This window comes from Salvelinus sp. IW2-2015, linkage group LG32, assembly GCF_002910315.2.
Source record: "Salvelinus sp. IW2-2015 linkage group LG32, ASM291031v2, whole genome shotgun sequence".
Taxonomy (NCBI): Eukaryota; Metazoa; Chordata; class Actinopteri; order Salmoniformes; family Salmonidae; genus Salvelinus; species Salvelinus sp. IW2-2015.
Window position 1 is genome coordinate 14,494,565 of NC_036871.1, and position 20,438 is coordinate 14,515,002.

The 20,438-nt window shown below is 43.0% G+C and overlaps 3 protein-coding genes across 3 annotated transcripts; 1 reads left to right on the forward strand and 2 right to left on the reverse strand.

Moving 5' to 3' along the window:
* Positions 1-4,421: 4,421 nt before the first annotated feature.
* On the reverse strand, positions 4,422-6,024 carry hes6 (hes family bHLH transcription factor 6). The gene is made up of 4 exons (XM_023978085.2): positions 5,735-6,024; positions 5,543-5,629; positions 5,341-5,422; positions 4,422-5,010 (listed from the first exon to the last, which is right to left on the reverse strand). Exons 1-4 carry the CDS (start codon positions 5,810-5,812, stop codon positions 4,547-4,549), a joined length of 711 nt encoding a protein of 236 aa, XP_023833853.1. The 5' UTR covers positions 5,813-6,024; the 3' UTR covers positions 4,422-4,546.
* Positions 6,025-7,684: 1,660 nt separating this feature from the next.
* Positions 7,685-12,994, forward strand: LOC111957013 (integral membrane protein 2C-like). Its single transcript, XM_023977721.2, has 6 exons — positions 7,685-7,879; positions 10,098-10,232; positions 10,532-10,720; positions 11,045-11,155; positions 11,334-11,487; positions 12,487-12,994. The coding sequence occupies exons 1-6, from the start codon at positions 7,787-7,789 to the stop codon at positions 12,576-12,578; spliced, it is 774 nt and encodes a 257-aa protein (XP_023833489.1). The 5' UTR covers positions 7,685-7,786; the 3' UTR covers positions 12,579-12,994.
* An 853-nt stretch (positions 12,995-13,847) lies between these two features.
* lpar5a (lysophosphatidic acid receptor 5a) lies at positions 13,848-15,416 on the reverse strand. Its single transcript, XM_023977720.1, has one exon. The coding sequence runs from the start codon at positions 15,360-15,362 to the stop codon at positions 14,433-14,435; it is 930 nt and encodes a 309-aa protein (XP_023833488.1). The 5' UTR covers positions 15,363-15,416; the 3' UTR covers positions 13,848-14,432.
* Positions 15,417-20,438: the final 5,022 nt, after the last annotated feature.

Sequence of the window (20,438 nt, forward strand, 5' to 3'; positions counted from 1 at the left end):
TTTATGAAAACAACAAAAAAATGCTATTCTGTGTTGATAATGTTTCTGAATGAAAGATTTCAATATATTCACACTTTTCTATGCTACTTTATGAAAACACAAAATTTTTACACAAATGTAATAAAATCAAGTAGGGGTTCATTTACATGTATTTATTTCATGCCAAATGTTAGGATACCTTTTTCGTGTGTGTTCAGGAAGCAGGCCATTGTGGATATTAGGCCTAGTGGTTATTACCTTTCAGTGGAARTAGCCTATTGTCTATAAAGAAGGAGATCCTCTCCCAAGTGCTTCTTTTGACGTTCACAACCTGCTATACCTTTAACCGAAAAGGCCCATTTCATGGGTTTCCTATCATTTCACTGCAACTCTTTCATCGTGGTTGTAGTTCTTTATTAATTAGGTTAATTTAGGCAGAAGATGTAATGGGCCATTAATGGCACGCTCTTAATTTGAGAATTGAGAGRACCTCGATAATAAGTAGGCCTACTTTGTGTGAACGACTTGAGCAGTTACAGAAATTGACCTTTGGTGAGATGATTGGCCATTGAACCAAGTATCTGTGCGTTAGAGACCCAGAAAGCTCCGATTCAAACTCCCATTCAGCAGCTCTGCAAGCATTATAATGTCAAAATACGTTCCTTGATCACCAAGTATGGATTTTCACTGAGCAACTATCTTCATTTACTCCCTGTTACGATCGGTATGTACTTCCAAAAAAGGTCTAAATAAAAATTGACAAGCAACCTAAAACAATGCCTATCCGGCACCTCCAAGCTCCGTATGTGGCAACGCACAGGTCGGAAGTCTACAGCCGCTCGGAAGAGGCATTTYCGGTTGTATGTAGATTTATCTTTGMACCTTTTTTGGATGTACTTAACGGCTGTAATGGGAGTGAGCAAATGGAAATAGTTGCCCAGCGAAAATCAATATTTGGTGTTCAAGGAACGTATTTTGAYATTCTAACTCTTGCAGAGCTGCTGAATTGGAGTTTGAGTCGGAGCGTTCTGGGTTTATAGAGGTCTCTGACACACAGAAGGGCTACTGGTTGAATTGGCYATATGCTCACTTCAGTAGCCTAGGCCTACCCGTTCGAATTGAATGGCAATGTGCCATTTCAAAATAGGCCCATCTTAAAACTGTAGGCTATTTTAGTATTTCCAGTTTCCCCTGCAGTATAGAAAGAACATTTAATATTTGCCTAAAAATGCAAGAGGAGAGGGTCACAAAATCCTCATGCTCGCAAACAAAAACCCATAGCATGGCTAGATTATCAGTGGAAACTGGACAGGAAGGCAGACAGGCGGACAGACGGTGGGGAAGATTCTCCCACGGCTTTTAGCAGCGTGGATCAAAGCGGCCATCGTCATTCACATCCCTCGCTGTTCGCACCTCTCCCAATTTGAGGATCAGGTGTGAAACTGGACAACTGCCCTCCTGCTGTGACACCACCTCTGGGGTTCCGCTAATCCGGAGTCGGCTCCATCACAAACTGAAAACAGTCTGTGAATGTCTCCTAATAATGTGGAATTCAGGTASAGAATTAAAATACCATTTATCCAATCGTTATCGAGCCACCTTGGCTTGACTATGTTACAGAGTAGGCCTATTTGTTGAGTTGTCACAAACAAACACGCACGCTGCGTTGTGTATGGGGTAGCGATAAGGAATTAAATATCTCTTTACATTCCATTTCACATCATTAATACATATCTGTCCAATCGTACAATGAGGAGAATAATTATTATTGAAAAACGGAATAGCCTTTGATTTCATTGTATAAATTTGAAAGAATGAGAGAGATGTCCTGAATAACAGGATCGTAACATTAGTAGACGTTAGTAAATATCGATGTGTCAGAAGTGACACTTGAGGACATCAGAGCAACATCCAAGGTGTCACTTTACAGGTCGGCCACTGAGCSGAGGAGAAGCGCTTTGATATTCATGTTAGGTGCTTTTGATGTGGTGTGCTGCTGCGACATCTTTCATGTTCAAACGGTCTACTTCTTAAAAGAGTGCCACTTTCGTCTGAAAGGGATAGAAGAAAAGCTGTGAGCAGAGAGAAATGTTATTTTGGTGTCCATCTACCTGTTCGGCATTAAGGACATGTTCATGGGCTCCCGAGTGGCGCAGCGGTCTAAGGCACTGCGTCAATATAGACCATGGTTCGATCCTGTGCTGTATCACAACCGGCCGTGATCGGAAGTCCCATAGGGCGGTGCACAATTGGCCCAGCGTCGTCCAGGTTAGGGGAGGGTTTGCCAAGGTAGGCCATCATTGTAAATAAGAATTTGTTCTTAAATGACTTGCCTAGTTAAATAAAATAATACAAATGTCTGAGATCATGCAGCCCAAAATATGGGAAGGCACAACATATGTGAGGGTGGCCAGAGGGGGCTATGCTGTGATCTGTAAATCTCAGAATTAAAAAAAAATTCAAATAGTTTTTACTGCAATCTAGAGCCATAATCATTATGCTTAACTCTAAGCATTCCTCTTGAGCTGTCTGTATCCCCCTGACTTGTGGTTCTTTTTTAAATAAACAAAAKAATCTTCCCTGCATSTCTGCTAACATCTGGGTAAAAGATTGAAAGGACTCTGAGTCTTATTCAGTACATTTAGTTATTGCTTGTTTTTCTAAAGTCTAGCAACCTTGCCAACAGTCATGCCAGCTAAGATAGTTAGTCAAGCTGGCTACACTAACTTGATTGATAGCCTGAAATGCCTTCTTGGTAGCTAGTTATGAGGTTGGGTGATTGGGAACCTATCCGGGGTATCTAAAGCCAACTTCATAMAATTGCTAAGTGGCTAGTAGTATTACTGCTTGTCATATTTCAAGGAGGAATTTAACGCTGTCAGAATACCAATGAAGGCCATCWAATGAACCAGGTGCCAGATCTCACACTGCATTGTAGAGAAGAAGTTGCCTGACGACTCAAAATGAATTCTTCCACTGCTCTATGTTCCCTACATACTTCAGTCTAGACTGCCACCAGAAGTCGTTTGTGATGTCAAAATTAGGGGTGTTGTACAAAAGTCATCAGGGATTTMATAATTTCTAACCAATTAGAGAATTTTAAAAACTCTGCTTTACCCACTGTTCTGGCTTGGCCCAACCCATAGGGTTTCTGGGACCAATCAGAATGGTTTGAATGTGTGTGTTCTAGAATAACCCAACATGGCAGGTGAAAAAGAAAATGCCTAGCCGAGTTCTAAAACGCCTGAGCRGAGTTCCGACATCCGTTTTTTTAGCAGAAAAGGAGACTAGGTTGAATTAGCTGTATCCCTGAAAACCGGATACATCTGGTTGTTGGCAACTCCGCTAAGGGTGTTGAAATCATTGGGGAGGAACTCAGATCCAGACTCATTGAGAAGAAACTAGCATCCGTGGGCGTGGCTTAGTGTTTGAGCAGAGCAAGGAGTAGCCAGGCAAGCCAGGCAAGACAAGAAGGCCCAAGCCAGACATTCTCACCTGATAAAGGCCCACTGGTCCAGCTGTGCTAAAGTAGTCCTAAATTAAACTTCAAAGCTTACCTTCACACACACACAAATGGCACACAGTGCTTATATAAGAGCGTCTGCTAAATGACTTAAATGTAAATGTAAATGTATATGATTAAAAACAAGTGCTACCAGTGTATTGCTGAAATGTGATTACTGTGGAATGACTGTTTGATGCTAGTTTAGCAGGAAAGAATTTAAACCATTTCTGGTCCGTTTTTCAAAGTGTGCTACAGCAATATTTATTTTATTTAACTAGGAAGGTCAGTTAAGAACACATTCTTATTTACAATGATGGCTAACCCCGGCCAAACCCTAACAACGCCGGGCCAATTGTGCACCGCCCTACGGGTCTCCTAATCACAGCCGGTTGTGATACAGCCTGGAGTTGAAACAGGGTGACACCTCTAGCACTGAGATGCAGTGTGTTAGACCACCGCGCCACTCAGGAGCCCCCTAATATATACTTCCCTGAAACAACAGACAGATTGTCYATTACTTCATGTGAAAATGTTCACCGCTGAGTAAATAGGATAAACTGAGTCCAATATGAAGAGAAAATCTATTTAATGAAATTAACTACGTCAGTGCATGACAATTTGTCTGAAAAACATTTGTTATTACAATGTTACAGATAACATAAAATATTTATTTTATTAAACCTACACAAATAAAATAATTTCCACACAACACGGCATTACTGGGTGTGGTTTACTAGGACATGGTACTTTCTATACAGCCATACTATCAACAAATACATATTTACATCTGTACAATCTAGAATTCTGGCTAAAAGCACAAAAATTGCTTTTTAAAATGATGCCACCTCTAGCCTACTTGCAACCWGACTTTGCATTACCAAGTATAGTCATTGTAGTGATAATGTCCCACTTCTCATGCTATTCCTACGTCTCTCATCCAACAGTCTAACAAGATTACAAGGAATTGTATCTTCAAATATACAGAATAAAACACAATATACAATAACWTTTTTAGGCTATTCCTCTAGTAACTGACAGTTGTAGGCCTACAGTAATTTGGCTCTACCAAGGTCTCCACATGGACTTGGAATAGGCCACTCTGGGCATGTTCAGAACATCCTGGTTTTCAGCGTCCACAGAGATGTGGCTCTGCTCAGAGTCAGTCTCGTCCAGATCYGAGCACAGGTCATCGCTGGAGGTGGTGGAGGGCGCTGGGGAGAGGGTTGAGGAGMTTCCGCTGGGGATTCTCCTTCCTCCAGGGGAGACCAGTGCTGCGTAAATGCCCTCAGAACTGGGCCAAGTGCTACTGCCATTAGTGGAGCAGTCCGCCATAATATCCTGGAGCATCACCTGGAGTCTGTCCTCGTCGTTCAGAGGCATACATTCCAGGAGGTGGTTCAAGAGCTCCGCCGCGAGAGTCGCGTCGATTCCCGGGCAGCTGGACACGAAGGTGTGCACCTCATGCATGCACTGGATGTAGCCAGCAGCGAACCTTTCACTCGCCTCCTGGTTCACTGGGTCTACCTCTGACAGAGCACAGACAGAAGCCCSGTTTATACCTGGTTCTAACATTCATTATTGGTCCTGATCCTGTTCACATTCTGATGTTGCCCACATTTTTAGACAGGTGTAGACGATTAAAAGACGCATTGTGATCTGATTGTGATCAGATCTTATAAGTGTAAACAGACAAGATCAGATCAAGATCAGAATGAAGTACGCATGTTAGAGGCAGGTAGAAACAGAGCTAGAGAGATACACTAATGAGACACACTGAATATGGGCCTTACACAAACAACATTCTACCAGTTGGGTGAAAATGTTCATGTGCATAAGTGCATAATCCTATAGTTTACCTTGTGCTTGGTTTTGAAGGATACTCTCCACTCGTTTTACAGTCATTTCCAGCACTTCGGCATTCTCCATCTTTGATTGTAACTGTGAATGGCATATTGATAGGCTACAATGTAAATAACTGGTTTACAATGCAACGACAATAGACTACACAAAGAGAGGGGACATGTGATATAAAGTGACATAAGATGTGCAAAAACGTACATCTGTGTCTGCGAGAAGAACTCTGAGTTCCTGTAAACTTTCATTGATGCGAGCCCGTCTCTTTTTCTCAACCAACGGCTTTCTGATCTGGAAAAAAATAAAAATAATTCACCGCCACATTAATAAATTAGGCTACATTTAGTCAAACCAAAGAACACTCAATACACGACAATTATCGTCACTTTGGCCTACCTTTCTGTCCACTTTAATGCCATAGTATTCATCTTCGTCTCTACTCRGTTCTTTTTTGATATTGTGAGTGGGGGCCATGTTGTAGAAGTTTAACCCAGACACTGCCCGAGGTTTGGTAAATCCACACGACCGTTACACTCCGTAAATGGGACAGATGGCCGCCGGTCCCTGCTGCAAACAAAGCCGAGCTGTACTTTTGCGCAGACGGGTACTAGATTTGTTATGCAGCCTCAAGCGCAACGACAGTGCCAGTAGTAGTAGGTATTTATAACGCCTCATTTAAATGTGAATAGAGGGGCTGACTGCGCGAGCAAGAGATTGTTCAGCGCACTTGCGAATCAGCCAATCGCTGGTCTAGCCTTTTGTCCTCTGTGCACCATAGAAATTGTCTCCAGAGGGAGAGGATTTGCCTAGACCACAAGAGGGATATTATTTGGTTTCTATYCCAGCCAGAAATAAGTTTTCATTTTATAACCCACAATTCTAGTCTGCWCCTGAGACCAATATCAATATTTACAACTGCGACCTCTAAATGAGAACTTGTTCTCAACTAGCCTATCYGGTTAAATAAAGGTTAAATMAWWWWAWWAAAAWATGCTTTGAAAGATAGATGGAAATGAAATTATAACAAGAAATCGCAGAGGCAATTAATCATAACAACACATAACATTTATTCAATTAGGAAATATAAAACAATAAGTAAACAATATGCCTAAAGGATCATTTTGAATGTGCCCTATAAATGTTTGATTTTGTACTCATCATCATACGTTCCGACTCAAACAAACACTTAACCAAATTGCCAAACCATTAGCCTATTGAATCGTTCAACATTAACAGACAATTCTCACGTTGCGTAATTAGTCACCTTTACGTGTATTTCAAGTTTAGTTGTGGGCCATTGCACTTAATACATGTCATGTCCAAAGTCGAGGCCAATTCCAACCCAATTCAAGACAATTAACAGAATGGGACATTAGGCCACATTTGAATAAGAAAATGTGTCACATATCGTCCATCCTTAGTCTTGAATAGGCTAAAGAAAGTTTTCTCAACACCATGTGGCTTAGTTGGTAGAGCGTGGCACTTGGAATGCCGGTGTTGTGGGTTCGATTCCCACTGGGGACCTGTACAAATAGAAATGCATGTACTCACGACTGTAAGTCCAAACAGAACATCTGCTAAAATGACAAAATCAAAATGTTTATATATATTATTGTAGGCCAACTCAACCTTTGGCACATGGGCTCCAATGCTTAWCTTTATTGAGAGTTGTGAAATGAAATGAATTGAAGATGTTTCTCCATTTGCCCTCTATTGCTACGATCTAACAGACAGACAGCTAATACATTGCTATAGGAGTTGTTATCTCATATGAATAGTTTATTMATGCGTAGGCATTATAGTATGGCCTTTAGAATAATAAAACAGCTAAATTAAACACAAAGTAAATTTCCGACTGTGTAAACTCAGACTCCGTAGTGATTATACATGTGTGGTTAACATTCACATATCAAATTTCACGTCATTAAAGAGATAATTTCAGTATCATTCCTGTATAGGCGTATCATTATAGACTTCCGGATGATCAGAGTTTATTCGGTCAAATCAGAGAAGAAAAAGCGCWAAAAATAAGATGAGGAAATTATACCCATATCTGGTGCAAACCTTCAAAATAAAGGTCCCCTAACCAATCTTGCAAAGAAACACCATATTCAGAATCTAATTAATGCAGTGAAAAACGTCCATTTAGGTGGAAACTGTTTTCAGTCCAGCAATATTTATACAAACTCAATTATTATAAAACACAATAACATAAACAACAGGCTAATAAAAGCAACATTTGAATCAACCTCATATGGATGTCGACAATTATTTTGAAAAGTGATAAGGGTATGATTTTTTTCGAGTCCCACATGCGGTTGTTCGTCACAACTACGCTTATCTGAGGTCAGAGAGGATCTTGATAGGACGGGGGCGAAAGAACCGTGCAACTATATAATCAACCAGCATCGAATGAGGAAGTCAGTGTATTGAAAAAGATATACAAAGATGGTGAAGATTACTTTCCAGTCGGTCTCGGCGCAGAAAGCAGAGAAGGAGCTCGATGGAGACAAAGCCGAGATTCTCATGCCCTATGAACACGTGAGTTCAGCATCTCTTTTCTATGTTCCATGTATTGACATGCCGTTGTTGAGAAAGAGGGATTTTTTGCTGACCAAGATGCAATAATTAGATTATATCAGGGCTATTTTTCCAAAACAGACCATAACAGCAGCAGTAGGTCAATCTACATATAGTACCACGACATCATTTATTGTTAGTATTATTGGTACTATTGTTACCAGCAATGATACACTGTTGCAGTGAAAGAGCTGGAAACACAGATCTAAAGTAACCTTTTAAAACAGATACAAGCTAGACAGCACAGCCGGAGGATGTTGACATTAGGTCACCTTCTTAGGCTAGCTGGGNCGACACACTGCAGGGGTGTATTCATTCCGCTGATTTTGTTGCAAAACGTTTCATAAACTGAACGAAACGGGCCGGGATTTACCTTAATTAGTCCAATAGAAACTCTCGTTTTGCTGTTTGCTTCCGTTAAACAGTTGCCGTAATGAATACACCACAGATGTAGCAACGAATCCTAGGCTATCCTATACAATTTTAGTCGAATAATAGTTATGTTTATCGAAAGCTTTCAAGACAAAACGTTTTATAGGTTGATATTGTTAAGTTGTATCACATCAATAATTACGATGCAAATTGTGCATACAAATGGAGACGTTATTGCTGCGCTATGGTTACGTCACCGAAGTGGTTTACGCGGCCAATCCAGAAGGTTGCGCGTGAGGGCCACCTGCGCAGTGGGGTTGTTGTATTATAAAATAAATGCAAATGAGGACGCAATGCATTTATTAAAATAGTGTAATGTGATTTATTTTCCTTGTGTCATGATCACCCTAATCTATGCAATCTGCACTGATCTGAAAATACTTCACAGGTGCAATTTGGTAGGTGCCATATAGGTTTACTTCGGGTGGCTTTCATCTGTTCTGTTCATTCAAACCAGATGAAGGAAAGGCGACGAGGAAAGAAATTAAGTCACACTGTAGAGAGTCATAAGACATATGCATTTGGTTACATAACTGTCAGGGAGCTGYTAAAAGGGTGGCCATACTGGATTTGCCTAAAAAACCTTTGCCAAAAGTGTTGACTCTTAGTATTCAAACACTGTTGTTTCTATATGTGGCCGCTCAATCTGTTAGCGTTGACGTCACAGTTGTAGGTCTGTGTCATTAGAGAACACCTGGATGGTATAGTGTTGTCCTGCCATTTGTGGCAAACATTGCATTTTATTTCTACAGGTGGCAGAATAAATGCATTTTGAGTTTTGCAGTTGGACTGTCAAACTGAGCAACTGTAGGCCTACGAGCTAGATAACTCTACCCTCCATCAGATTTAGAAATAGTCTACATTGGGTCGGAGACAGGGGATTCTTGCAAAGGCGTCATAGGATACGCGTATATGCCAAATCTGTATAAAGACTATTAATACCAACTCCGGCTTGAGATTCCTCTTCCACGCAATCGCTCTGATCTCCCTCCCACCGGAGGTGGTGATGTAACAGCTGTCACAGCTATAAATAAGGCACTTGGAAGTAGAGGTCTATGAATAGAGCTCCCAGACAACCGTGCCAGCCTCCTTCGCCGTCACTCGGGCACACACAACACAATCCGTCTCATCCCGTTTGATCCTCCGTAGTCCCTAGCAACCGTGTGTGGGTACCGTCTCTAGCTAGCGACTAGCGTATCGCTAATAGCGAACAGACTGACGGTAGGGCTGATAGACTGTGGGTGGGCTGTTGGGATGAGGAGGCATCTCCAGCATCTCCAGCCTTCAGCCTACAGTACGTCTTGGAGAATTCCTCTCTGACTAACCACTTGGCAAGGACAGAGTCATCTCATCACAGACTAAACAAGCAAGATATGGCTTGGTAGGGTGTAGCACAGGAAAGTGTCGCTGTGTAAAAACCTCACTCTAAAGATATTATATGACTGATTATTTCTGCTCAGATGAACTTGATGATAGCATAGTCCTGCTTTTCTTCTTGGGTGTAGCACAGGAAAGTGTCGCTGTGTAAAAACTTCACTCTAAAGATATTATATGACTGATTATTTCTGCTCAGATGAACTTGATGATAGCATAGTCCTGCTTTTCTTCTTGGGTGAAGATAACTGCTTAGCTACTTGAGTGAAACGGAAACGTCTGTTTCATAGTGGAAGCATCCTGCTGATAATTCTTATCACTCTTATCTAACACTGGCCTGTAGGTCTGACCTGTGTATTGTTTCTTCCACCAGGAGCTTGTTCTTCCTCTGAGGCCCAAGAAGTCTCATCTGAATGGACTGCTTTGTCCCACCTTTGGCCTGGTGGTGTTCATGTCAGGACTGGTGCTGGCCTCCATATATGTCTATCGCTATTACTTCATACCACAGGTACTATACTACTGTACTTCACTATACTACTATAATACAACTACCACTATTCACTTATTTTTCATACTACAGGTAAAATATTATTACTTTTACATACTACCTCACACACCTTACTAAACTATACTACTGTACAACTACCAGTAGTAGCTACTACTACCTGCTACATCATCCCTCACATATTCAATCATACAGACAGATTGGTTCTGATTGAACCAATGATCAATGATATAGATATACCACATATAGCTATCCCCGACTATCCTAACCCTGTTCTGATCTGTTCTCCCTGTGTGTTCTAGATTCCCGAGGACAGTCTGTTCCACTGCAGGGTTCTGTATGAGGACTCGGTGCACGCCCCCATGCACGGCAGACAGGAGCTGGAGGAGAACGTGGGCATCTACCTGGACGACAACTATGAGCAGATCAGCGTGCCCGTACCCCATTTCGGAGGGAGCGACCCTGCAGACATCATCCACGACTTCCACAGGGTAAGAGCCAAGGGACCCTCAGTCATCCCTATGTCAATACACACAGCCAATGTGGAGTATGATACAAGGTAGCCATTTTGTGCCAGAAGACTCACCCATTGCCAATTGTTATACATATGAGCATATGATTCTGGAGAATGTGTCTACAAGGCAATGACAGTTTTGAGACCTTCTCTGTTAGGAAGTGTCAGACTGCTGACACTTCCTTCCTCCAACTCTGCTGCAAGACGTGGTTAGCAAATACCTTTCTGCTACTCAAAGGTAAAAAGTTATTCAATACCTCGGAATTGATGATACATTTGTTGCTGTCATGTCTAATTCCAGGGTCTGACTGCGTACCATGACATTGCCCTGGACAAGTGTTACGTGATTGAGCTCAACACCACCCTGGTCATGCCACCACGGAACCTGTGGGAGCTGCTGGTCAATGTCAAGGTATGCTGTTGTGTGATGTCTGTCAGAGGTGTGTGAGTGTGTGTGTGTGTCCTTCAGAGAGACATTCTGTTTGGGTGTTCGTTTGCGTGTGTATCCTACAGTAGAACACTGCGGTCATATCTGACTTAATCTGTGTACGGCCTGTGATATAAAGTGTGTTTGTCTCCCTCTCCAACAGAGGGGAACGTATCTGCCCCAGACCTACATCATCCAGGAGGAGATGGTGGTGACGGGGAGGGTGAGGAACATGAGACAGCTGGGACCCTTCATCCACCGGCTCTGTTATGGCAAAGACACCTACCGCCTCAAACGCCGACGCGATGCACGCCGACGTAAGTACTACACACACACACACACACACACACACACACATATTCTTTTTCCCTCTATCTCACACACCCGCGTACAATTTCGCACTCACACCCACACTGATGTCCTTGGCAACGTGAGATGCATGTAAGTGCTATGCTATCAGTTAGACACGTCCTCTCCTGTAGAGAGGAGAGGAGAACAGAAGAGTGTGTGTTTTCACAGTAGTCGCTGAGTCAACAGAGAATCCGTGGGTTGACTGACTGTGTGGTGGGAGGAACACTGACCGTCAGAAGTGGCCATGTGAAACCCATCATCGCAGAGGAAATGGAGATGGCCATGTCGATATCGGAGCTTCCTGTGTGGGCTCAGACAGGGAGTGTGTGTGTGTGTGTGTGTGTGTGTGTGAGAGCATGCACATACGTGTATGTGTGTGGGCTCAGCCAGGCGCTAGCCTCCCACAATATGAGTTGTTTGGCGAACTTCCACACACACATCCCTGTATGATTATCATGTCAGAGACATAGCGTGTGTGTTTGTGAGTCATTTCTCCAACACACCATCAGGCAGCGTGCGTGGGGAAGGAAGTGCTGCGCAGTAGGAATATCCTTCGTGTGGCTCTGTGATTGGCCAGTTATAGAACCAGAGCATTGATGTAACATGCTTCCTTGCCACTGAACACATATGGACTGATAGGCGACTCCATTGATCCAAGACGAGGCTGGTACTGGTAGTCATGGTAACAGTGAGTGAGGTAGGCAGTGGGCTATAGCTATCTAGTCTTATAAGGATGCCTGTTCATAAACTGTATCATAATGGTTATTAGGCGCCTAATATGTGGATATATGAACACAAATGGGGAGTGGCCAGTACCTCTGTAACCCACCACAGCAATAGCACAATAGATATCCCAAACCATATCATATCAAAAGTATGTTATAGGTAGAACATAATTGAACATGACACATAAYGCTGGATGTAAGCTTTACCTATCTTCTCTTCTTCTCCATCCCTCTCTCCAGGCATCGACAAGCGCGAGGCGAGGAACTGCCACAGCATCCGTCACTTTGAGAATACCTTTGTTGTCGAGACGGTGATCTGTGACAGGGTCTAACTTTTCTGAGKGAGAAGATGGCAAGATGGCCTCCCTACACCACCAAGCCAACTCTTAAACCATACCTCGCACCTCCCTTAGGCGTTATATTGCACTTTAAAAAGATTGTGTTTGTCCAAATAGTTATTGGTTTTAATGTTTACTTTTATTCCTTTTTTTGTCCCAAGTTGAAGGGTTGTTTACTGCTCTGGTGTTGGTTTTATTTGTTTTTCTATTCCAATGGTCTGTATATTTTGATAATGCCGGTAATGCAAGGAATCCTTAGCTTTTTTGTTCCTTGGGTTTTAATGTCATCTTGCACAGATGTTTTTTGGGGGATTTGATATGTCTTCATTTGACGTCGACGCCAGCATAATCAGATGAGTTGTCTCGGGTTTTTACTTCAATCGATTCAGATTGAGTTGGCATGTTTATCCGTTGTCCAGAAATGCCCGAAACATACCTCGTATATTAGAATGTTTTTTCGCCTGTTATGTAAATCATGAATTCTGTATATGTATTTTGCATCATTCCTATAAGCAATATATACTGTATATGCATAGATTTTTATCTAAACTTGTTTTGTGATTGACTGATCATTTCTCTATGGTTTGTCCCTCTTTGTGGTATCTTCCACTCATTGACTCTGTCTGGCTCTCACATGGCTTAGACTGAAGTAGCAGTGCTTTCAATGGGCCAACGGAACCAAATATATAGTCATTAACGCTATGTTGAGTCGTGAGGGTGTTACTTAGGCATATTTGGGGATGGATCTAGCTTTATAAATTACCTACAGTGGGACCGGTTTTAGATTTCAACTCTTTCTTTCTGCGTGTCTTTGGCTACTTCCTGATTCTGTGTGCAAGTGAACACTTCCGGAGAAGGGTGGAGAATTGGGACGTGGTCGTCCTCTTCCTTCTGTCTAGTGGGATCAGCCTCTTGTCTGCAGTTGAATCCTTGTAGCCAGGTTCCATACCTGCTATCCTGATCTACTATCTCTTCATTGCTTGCCTGTCTTGCTCTCTTAACCTTTTTTTTTTACTATACTGTATGATATGAAGGAATTCTGTTGCTGTTTTAAATGGACCTACTGTATGATGTATATTTTCATGATCTGTCCCCTTCTCTTCTGACTCGCCATGCTGTACTGTCATTTGACTTGTAATAGCTTATCCTACTACAGTACCTAATGAATAAACAATTCAACTACACGGCTTAGTTCTTTTACCTTTGCATTTTCATTGTCCTGTGTGTGTGTTTTAGAGAAACAGAATGACACATGAGAATACAAAGGCTAAATGAACGTTTAATATATTTCTTATAGAAACATTTTCACAATACATCATTCCATTGCGGCAAATCCAAGCACAGAAGTCAGACCAATGACCAATAATCAGAGAAAATAACATTGCAACATTTCAACTGCATCTCCCTTCAGAGGAAGACATTCAACAGGTTTATAAAACGGCTTTATAAAATATAATAATATAGGACGAAGCTACAATTTAACTGTCATATACAACATTTGGTACATTAATTATGTATCTACGATACTTCAGGGCTATTAGTGACCTCTCTCTCCTGCCACACAAACAAGCACACACCACAACTGACATTTCGTTCCCCATCACACTCATAATAGACAGAAGAAGTTTTCACAAAAATGAGACTAAGCGATACAGGACAAATGAGGGTGCTTCTTCAGTCAACATCCTAACCAATGTAACTGCCTTCCATTTGCCACTTGACTTCTCACACGCATACATAAATACAGTATAGAATGTGTAAGAACAACAAAGTCCACCATTAACTCATTCAAGACCATCTCTAGCATTCTCACCACTACTAATGCCAGTCCTCCACTGCMAGGCAGAACTAGGCAGAACCATGGAATTTAACTTCAGTTCCTGTATGCCCTCTCCCCATCTTCAGAATCTTGGAGCTGAAGTAGTAGATGAGAGGATCCAGGAAGCTGTTGGCACTAGCCAAGCAGATAGTTCCAATATGGAAGTCAAAGAAGGGGAACTGGGATTGCAGGAATCGTAGCTTGTGGAGCCCAAATAGGACTACTGCAACATGAAAGGGGATGAAACACACTGTGTAGATCACAAGGTTGATCACAAGCAGCCACACCATTCGGCTCTTATCCACAGAGGAAGAGGATGAGGAAGAGGAGGCCTTCTGCACTCTCAGCTTATGCACCACGACCACCGTACAGCCCACAATTACAGCGAACGGAATGACATTTCCCACGACAGCAGCCACACAGATGATATGGAACCCAAAGCGCCACTCGTCCTGAGTGTAGCCCTCGAAGCAAATCCACCCTACGCACGGGTTCTGTCTGGCATGGTGAGTCAGTGCCACTGGCACCGCCATGGCMCCAATCACCACCCATACGGCCGCACATGCCTTCCAGGCCACACCGATCCTCCTCAGCGGGCGTGAGCGCAGAGGATAGACCACAGCCAAGAACCGGTCCACGCTAATAAACATGATGAAGAAGGAGCTGGAGTAGAGGTTGACGTTAAACAGAGTCCCAGAGACCATGCAGGCCAGGTGTCCATAGGGCCAGTGGCGCCTGGCGTAGTACAGGATCCGGAGCGGCATGGAGAGGGTGAAGAGGAGGTCTGAGAGGGCCAGGTTGGCCATGTAGATCAAGGGCACCGAGCGGACCCCCAAGCGGCATAACAGGAGCCACAGAGAGAAGGTGTTGAGGGGAAGACCCAGGGCCAGCACGCCACTGTAGGTGGCCGTGAAGAGAGGGTACCTGTAGTGGGTGATGTTGCAGGTGGCGTTAGTCATCTCTGGAGGACTAACATGAACTGGCACTAAACTGCTAAAGCTGTCAGAGCTGGATGTTGAAAGATAAAGGCGGTTCTTTTTGTAGCAGTTTGTGTCTGTGGTTTCTTCAGATGCAAGTTGCTGAACAGGAAACGCTGKAAATACACCCACGCYAGGTTTTCAGCCTTAGGTTTCTCTCTTCTTTTTTATAAGATTGTGTTTGATATTTTATAGAAAAYACAAAACATACACATACAAACGACGACATTATACAAGCATCACTACATCACACTTGCCCAGACCCACTAGCCCCAACCCCTATCTCCATTGTACTTATCACTTTCTGCCACATGACCTCAAACTGCGGGATTTTTTTCCTCCCTGTCGCCAATGCTCTTTCCATTTTTAGATAATATAGTTGATATGACTGACTTGCTTAAACAAATGTGGTTTCTATTAACAATTGAGATGTACAAACTATGGCATTAGGGGACGACGAGCGGATAAGAGGCAATCCGTAATTTCGAATAAGACATCAATGAGCGAGCTAGGACTGCAATGGGTGCGTTCTGGTGGCAGGGAAGTCAGGCGCAGGAGAACGAACTTGTTATAAACGGAGCCGTTTAATAAGTATTAAAAAACATAACATAAATAATAAAAGTGGGTACAAAACCCGTCGCACACCAGAACATAACTTSCACATAACATACAATCAAACAATCACTGACAAAGACATGAGGGGGAACAGAGGGTTAACAACACAACATACACAACATGTAATTGATGGGATTGGAACCATGTGTGATGGAAGACAAGACAAAACCAATGGAAAATGAAAAATGGATCAGTGATGGCTGGAAGGTCGGTGACGTCGAACGCCGCCCGAACAAGGAGAGGGACCAACTTCGGCGGAAGTTGTGACAAGGATGGACGTAGTCAATATAACTATTTGTTCAGCACTTTTGAAATATACAGCGACAGKATTCAGAAGATGGGTCGTTCTGATACTATTCTCCCTGTACACCAAGTCAGAACCGGAGGATAAATAAAGGGGGCATATAAGTAGACAATGAAAGCTCTTACAATATTACATTATTGCATTTCTCTAAAACAGGTTATAGGCTACATGTGCACCACCAAATCAGAACAGTAGGCTAAATTATGAGGGGAAAAGGGACCAAATTACAGGGTATGGGATTTTCACCACTMAACCTTATGGTGACCCACAAACATGAACTGGAAGAAGAGGTGGGCCCGCCAGAGCCCTGCATGACTGGAACAACACTCAATGCTGGACCTGTGGGCTGTTGGGGCATGCGAGTTCGCAGTGTGGGGGAAATGAAAGAGGAAGAGGTTACAACAGCGGCAGAGGAAGAGGAAACTCAGCCACAGTACCACTCGCCCAGAGCTGGAAATGCTCCCCCGGGGCCACCTATGCCCTATGGACAAGGAGGACAAGTTAATGACAGAGGACAGCCATGGCCAATGGGAAATCAGAAAACCAACAGTTCTTATTTCCCTCAGAATCAACAATGAAGGACCAATAACAGGGATATCGGGACAGCCCAGGAATGTGTACTGGACAAAGACTTGTTTGATGAACCTCTGCTCGACTCTGACATGGTTCTGTTTGTTGATGGTTCTGCTTATATAGATCAAAGCACAGGGAAGAAACATGTATGATTTGCTGTAGTAGATGTGGAAAGTGATATTGAGGTTATACCAGAACATTTATCAGCGCAACAGGCAGAATTATTAGCTCTGAAAACAGATTGTGAATTAGGGGCAAGAAAGGCACTTACTGTCTACTCAGACTCAGCGTATGCTAGTGGGGTTTGGAGAGCAAGAGGGTTTACTAAYAGGTCTGGCTTATGGCTACATCTTTTGTCTGGCATGCCCTGTTTACTATCAACCATGATCTTTAATATTTGCCGATTGGCTTATGGAGTGAGCCATTGGTCAAAGGGGGGATTTAGGAGAAGATTTAGGATGATCAGAAGATTTAGGAGGAGAAGATTTCGGCCCAATGGTTTTGCCAAAATTTGAATCAGCACGTGTAAAAAAAATAAAAAATAAAAAAGTTAATTTATTGTTGCGCGACATGTTTGTTATATAACATAGACATGGGAACTCCACTGCAACCAGGGAAGTTCCCCACTCCAAAAGGACCTCTTGTTCATCTTGCTATGGATTTCATAGACATGATAGAGCGAAGAGAAAGAAAGCGATATTGCCTGGTGATAATTGACAGGTTCACCAGGTGGGTGGAAGCATTTCCCACCACCAACTGCGATGCGCGAACAGTTGCAAAATTGCTAGTCAGGGAAATTATACTCAGGTTCAGAGTGCCTGAGGTTTTGTCTGCAGACAATGGGACCCATCTCATAGGAGATGTGGTTGCCCAAGTGGCCAAAATGATGGGTGTTGAYCAGAAGTTTGTGTCCATCTATCACCYGTGGAGTAACGGGATTACAGAGAGGGTTAATTAAATGATCAAAGGGGTGGGGGGGCTTGCAAAAGCCTGACATTCCACAAAAATKWGTTGGGTGGAATGCTTGCCCCTTGTCCTCATGAAAATGCGCAGCAGCCTTAACAAAGGTATTGGGTGTACACCTTATGAGATGTTAACAAGACRACCAATGAACACCCCAGKGGTGAGACCTATGACTGACCSATAGACATAACAGACACAGTGTGACCATCTTGAGTACATGAAGGAACTAACGTCTGTTGTAAGTTTTCTCCACTCTCACACGAGGAAAGCAGCAGAACCCAATCCCAGGTGAGGATCCAGATGCTCTGACCATCTGTTGTAGGAGACTGGGTGAAACTACGAGACCATAAGAGAAAATGGACCAACCAAGATGGATGGGACCCTTCCAGTGACCATGCAGCAAAAGAGGCTGAGATCCACCGATGAGTGAACCAGAGGAGAACCTGGGAAGACCACAGCACAGAGGGGTCGAGACCAAAAGCCAGAGAACCACAGAGGGACACCACAGAACCTGAGAGTCATCAGATGTCGAGGACCATCGTACACACACTCTAGGGTGTAAACAAGAAAATAGCAACCATGGAAACACACATGGCAGGGTATTTATGCTCTCCAAATCCTACTGTTCCTTTTGTGGACGGGGATGTGGAGAATAATAAATGGGTGAAACAGTGACATACATAGGATTACAGGGGAAGAGGAACACATTGGCACACGTGTAATGATTTCCAGCAACCCACCTCCACCGCCTCTCTGTGGGAACCCAAAGCAGTACCAATGTTAAGAATGATTTTGGATGTTGATTACTTCATTTTATGCAAAGGAACCAATACCAGGGTTGAACAAAGAAACAGCCAATGATACTATTCTGATGTTGGTCACTGGGGGGAAGAAGCCAGCTTGGGAAGGCGGATTCTCCGATAGAAAATAGGTAATAGTTCAGATACAGCTAAGGAGTATCTGACGGGTAGTAGATGTTGTGTTGGCAGGATTAAAACCCACAATAACTCCCCCTGCTTGTATCTGCAACTCAGGGAATGTGAATGTAGGAAACACCACTATTTGCCTGTCTTACACAGGCCTAAAAATGGAAACCAGTAGTTTTGATGTACTGGATGGGCAACAATTGATAACTAGGGTAAATATGTCAAACATAGGCAAAGGCATGGGGACACCTCCGGGAACATCTCTGGATCTGTGGGGGTAATGGCTACATTTCCCTCCCCATKGGATGGAAAGGGTGTTGTTATCTGGGGAAAACTGAACTGACAGCAGCTACATTACCTGCCTCTGAGCTGCTGAACAGTTCACTGCAAATTASTATCAGATCGAATAATAGAGCTAAAAGTGAGGCTTATGGACACGTGCTGTCTCAGGTAGAGATGGCAGCCATAGTAATCTTTCCAGGTGCAGGAGTTGTAGTAAAGGGTAAGTGGATGAACAATTTGACATACTCCATGCAGGCCCTTACTAATTTGACCGTACAGGGTTTTACTCAGTTGWCACTAGGTGTGCAGAATTTGAAGGCAGTAGTTACCAGACATGAAATGGCTCTTGATTACATATTGGCAGAAGAGGGTGGGGCCTGCAGGGCCCTTGGAATAGACAATGATGATTACTGTGTCATGCTGCCCCCTGACTTCTCTGATAATATGACAAACATCATTAGTAACCTGGTTAAATCAGGAGGTACTCTGGGTAGAGCTAACAACACCATCTTTAACCAAATTGGAAACTGGTTCAATGGTGCATCTGGACAGGGGGAACAAAATGACATGATGACAATAATACTGACACAGGGAACCAACTGATATACGTAGAGGGGCAATCAACAAACCTGAAGGAGTCCAGGTGAGTCCAATGAGTGCAGATGCGCGTAATGATGGTGACAGGAGTGTGTAATGAAGGGCATCCTGGCGCCCTCGAGCACCAGAGATGGGGGGCGGGAGCAGGCGTGACACCATGAGTGACAGAATACTGAGCCAATCACGGAGTAACTAGAGAACATTACCAACCCATACGCTCTGTATTTTCTAATGGCTGCCCCACCACAGAAAGCACTGAGCTAGGCTGAAACACCTGCATTTTGGAGGTGCTTTACTCAAGAAAGCAAAAAGAGACAGAGTTTTATTAACTCAKWGATTTTTTATTTATTTTTACRTTGTTTGCAAACTCATATGTGACACGTATTAGTGTCACAAAACAGACTCCACATTTATTTTTATATACACCACCGGTCAAAAGTTTTAGAACACCTACTCAATCAAGGGTTTGTCTTCATTTTTACTATTTTCTACATTGTAGAATAATAGTGAAGACATCGAAACTATGAAATAACACATATGGAATCATGTCACCAAAAAAGTGTTAAACAAATCAAAATGTATTTTATATTTRAGATTCTTCAAATAGCCACCCTTTGCCTTGATGACAGCTTTGCACATTCTTGGCATTCTCTCAACCAGCTTCACCTGGAATGCTTTTCCAACAGTCTTGAAGGAGTTCCCACATATGCTGAGCACTTGTTGGCTGCTTTTCCTTCACTCTGCGATCCGACTCATCCCAAAGCATCTCAATTTGGTTGAGGTCGGGGGATTGTGGAG